Raw genomic sequence first — 4,028 nt, 5'->3', positions numbered from 1 at the left:
ATGCCGTACGGATGAAAGGCAAAGTCGACCTCGGCGGAATTTGAACTCAGAACGTAGTGGCAGACGAAATACCGCTAAGCATTTCGCCCGGCGTGCTAACGTTTCTGCCAGCTCGCCACCTAGATAAAAGATATAAGAAAAATATTTTCTCCTAACTCTTCTTTAAACCATTTTGAATTTTCAACATTGAAGAGTAGCCTCCCTTCACTGCTGTGATTTTCTCTTCTCTTCGTGCTTCAAAGCAGGCATCTTTATCCCAGGAAATGAAAAAAGAAAAGAAAAACAAGATCTGATACCATCACACTTAATAACCATTTTGTCGAAGTTCTGTATACTGTTTTTTTTTTTAATCCTTTTTAAAAGGAAAGTAAACTTAATATAACAAATGAATATCGTTGGTAATATGATAAAAGCTTGTCTCTTTCTGTTGCATTTCCTCCACATTTGCTCCCAAATAGACATGAAGCATAGCATCGTGTCACATATTTTTATACTTTAAACTTTTGCTATTTCATTTATCACAAGTTATTGATCAAGGGTTAAGGTCGGCTGCTGCACAGTTGGGGTCAAATATGGAACTATTTGGCTGCAAAGAAACTGTCGTCGTTATCCTCATCCTCCTCATCATCATCATCATGTTCAACATGTTTTAACGTTTTTCTTCGAAATTATCATGATATAATTAACTAATTATTATTTTTCTTTCTTTTCTTTTTTTAATTTTTTTTATTCCTCCTGAAGATCTCTTCCAAATATCAACAATTCCTGCCCTGGTGGTGCCGACATTTGGTATAATATTACAGTACATGCAGATTATGTCGAATGCATAGACCAAGTTAATACCTGTATACTTTACAATTGTAAGGAATCAATTTTTTCCCCCACCTACTTCAATTTCCTCTTTTCTTCCCATGCATGAAGGCTTTGGTTTGCCAAAGTACTTTTAATCATTCATGTGCGAAGTAAAAGTGTCAAATTTCTTTTGTGTTAAATTGCCTGAAAGAAGCTGATATGTGTTTCGCCTTGGAATAAAGCAATTCCTGCTATGTGTTTTGAATATATATATGTGCAGGAGTGGCTGTGTGGTAAGTAGCTTGCTTACCAACCACATGGCTCTGGGTCCCATCCCACTGCGTGGCACCTTGGGCAAGTGTCTTCTACTATAGCCTCGGGCCGACCTAAGCCTTGGTAGACGGAAACTGAAAGAAGCCCATTGTGTATATGTATATATATATACTTGTGTGTGTGTGTTTGTTTGTGTGTTTGCTTGACATGCGATGCTGGTGTGTTTACGTCTCCGTAACTTAGTGGTTCGGCAAAAAGTGACCGATAGAATAAGTACTAGGCTTACAAAGAATAAGTCCTGGGGTCGATTTGCTCGACTAAAAATAGGCGGTGCTCCAGCATGGCCGCAGTCAAATGACTGAAACAAGTAAAAGAATAAAAGAATGTGGTCTGTGATTCCAGTAGTTTAGTCTTTGTTTTGCATGAAGCCATGTGACTGAATATGGTAGATGGTAACTGAAAGAAGCCCTGTAAATGGTTGGCATTAGGAAGGGCATCCAGCTGTAGAAGCCATGCCAGAACAGACAGTGGAACCTGGTGTGGCCCACAACCTTATCATCTGTCAAACTGTCCAACCCATGCTAGCATGCAAAGCAGATGCTAAATGATGATGATGATCATCATCATCATTTAACGTCCGCTTTCCATGCTAGCATGGGTTGGACAATTTGACTGGGGACTGGCGAACTAGATGGCTGCACCAGACTCCAATCTGATCTGGCAGAGTTTCTACAGCTGGATGCCCTTCCTAATGCCAACTACTCCGAGAGTGTAGTGGGTGCTTTTTACGTGCCACCGGTACGAGGGCCAGTTCGGTGGCACTAGCAACAGCCACGCTCAAATGGTGTTTTTTATGTGTCACCTGCACAGGAGTCAGTCAAATGTTTTGTTCACATGCCACCGGCACAAGTGCCAATAAGGCGAAAAATATTTCTACGTTTTTGTGTGTCCCTTTGTCTTGACATTGTGTTATAGTTATGAGTGTCACTGCCATAGGAATAGTGTCATTCATTTCTAATATTCTGCAAAGTCATGTTTGACATGAGGTAATATTAGTTTGCCTGGAAACAGGTCAGGGTTAGTGACAGGAAAGGCATCAGACCACAGAAAATCTGTCGCAATAAAACTATTTGACCCCATGCAAGCATGGAAAAGAAATGTCCCAATGATGATGATATATAGATTGTTAGAAACTAAAATACTTTCGTGTGTGATGTGTGGATCTGTATAATCTATGTGGTTTCGTTGTAGTTTGTACTTTCATCTCAAGTGAATCTTGATCAAGTAGATCTGTGAATGAAGGCCGTAAGGCCATCATTATCTCATCTTTGATTAAGTCATCTGTTCCCAACTTTGAGCTGTAGAATGTAGGTTGTACCTTGAGGCTTTGTGAACTGTTTAAGATAATTTTAAAAGGTTGCAGTTGAAAATGTGTAATTACTCAGTTACATTTAGTTATTCAGTTACTCACATATTTCAAATGAGAGAAGAAACTGGGAAAATGAGTTTGGTGTTAATAAAATCAGCTTATTGAGGATGCAGACCTTTCAAAAACCTGGGACCTTTAGGAATATTCATTTTTCATTTAAATAATAGAGTTTTTTAGTGGCAAGGTTCACAACCATCGGTTCAATCATAGTTTATCCAGGTCTGCGTTAACCTGGATACACATCTCCCCTTTTTTGAGATAATAGTCTGTGATTTGGGATAATTTCACTATTATTTCTAAAAAATGGACTTACCATATTGTAGTTCCTTCTTTTCCTTATTCATCAAAATAGCATATACAGGTTGGCAACTAATACCAGTGAATGATGAAGGAGAGTTGTCTTTGAGTAATTAGATTTGATTTTAATTAGTTACACTGCATCACAAAAGCTGGCTTTCTTCTTCAGAGACCAACAACTACTTACCTTCTCTAGAGTTTCTTCATGGTACTCAGTGATTGTGTCCAGTGGCCAACCACTTGGCAGACTGACATGGAGTCCTTCACCAGCATCTGATTCACAGTTGTCCTATTTCCTCTCTTTCTGCATTTGTTACTGCTTGAAACTGGTTAGTCTTGTTCCACTTCTATCCAAGAACACCCGACTCCCTTGTCCATCCACCAATCAGTCCCTCCAGTCCTTCCTTCCTTGAACATCAGTTTTTCTAGAATTTCTACAGTGTACATGTTTTCTTGCACATTGAATATTAACCATGATGGTCATCAGTCTCTCTGTTCTGAGAGGACCCCTTCCTCCAGCTCAATCCATTTATACGAAGGAAAATGAAATAAGGAATGTTTGTTTTAGATATATTGACAAAAGGTAATTCAAATTCAGTTGCAGAGCAAATATTATTTATTTTCCTCGGTCTCTAAATTTACTGATTAGCCTCATGTATGAGATGGTCAAGTGGCTTCTACAACCCCAGGCTGACCAAAGCTTTGTGAGTAGATTTGATAGATAGAAACTGAAAGAAGCTTGTCCTCTGTGTATGTAAGTGTGTGTGTTAAGTATATATATATATATATATATATATATATATATATATAGGTATATGATAGGATTGCTTCAATATTTCAGGGGTAGTCTGAAGTATCTAAGCAACCAGGGGATAGTTAAATCCAAAGGCACTCCTGGAAATTACTTGTGTGGGTACCGTCTTTGTTCGAAGGTATCCAGAGGCAGGTAATTTATTGTTTAAACCGCAGTTTGTAATTATAATTAAGTGGAGAATGGAGAAACAAACACAAGAAGAAGCAAGTCAATTGCATTACTATATCCACTAACTGTTTCTCCTGCATCTCTCACACCATGAACTTTAACATACTTCTCAACATTCTGAAGAGATCTGCCAAACCATTTAGCACATCGAAACGGTCGTAAATGACTCATTATATAATCTCCACATAATTAAATCAATGGATAACTAGCCCAATTGACTTGCTTCTTCTTGTGTTTGTTTTTCATTCTCCACTT

At 38.4% G+C, this 4,028-nt stretch overlaps 1 protein-coding gene across 1 annotated transcript in view; it reads left to right on the top strand.

Moving 5' to 3' along the window:
- The window catches only part of LOC128248356 (all-trans retinoic acid-induced differentiation factor-like), an 8,546-nt gene continuing 4,518 nt past the window's right edge, over window positions 1–4,028 (top strand). Inside the window, exons 1-2 of the mRNA XM_052969450.1 lie at window positions 1–5; window positions 742–860. Of these exons, the coding sequence (XP_052825410.1) occupies window positions 1–5; window positions 742–860 (124 nt within the window). The remainder of the gene's footprint in view (window positions 6–741; window positions 861–4,028) is intronic.

The sequence above is a fragment of the Octopus bimaculoides genome, chromosome 7, assembly GCF_001194135.2.
Source record: "Octopus bimaculoides isolate UCB-OBI-ISO-001 chromosome 7, ASM119413v2, whole genome shotgun sequence".
Taxonomy (NCBI): Eukaryota; Metazoa; Mollusca; class Cephalopoda; order Octopoda; family Octopodidae; genus Octopus; species Octopus bimaculoides.
Note: the sequence above shows the minus strand (reverse complement) of the source record. Positions and strands in the feature narration are given on the sequence as shown.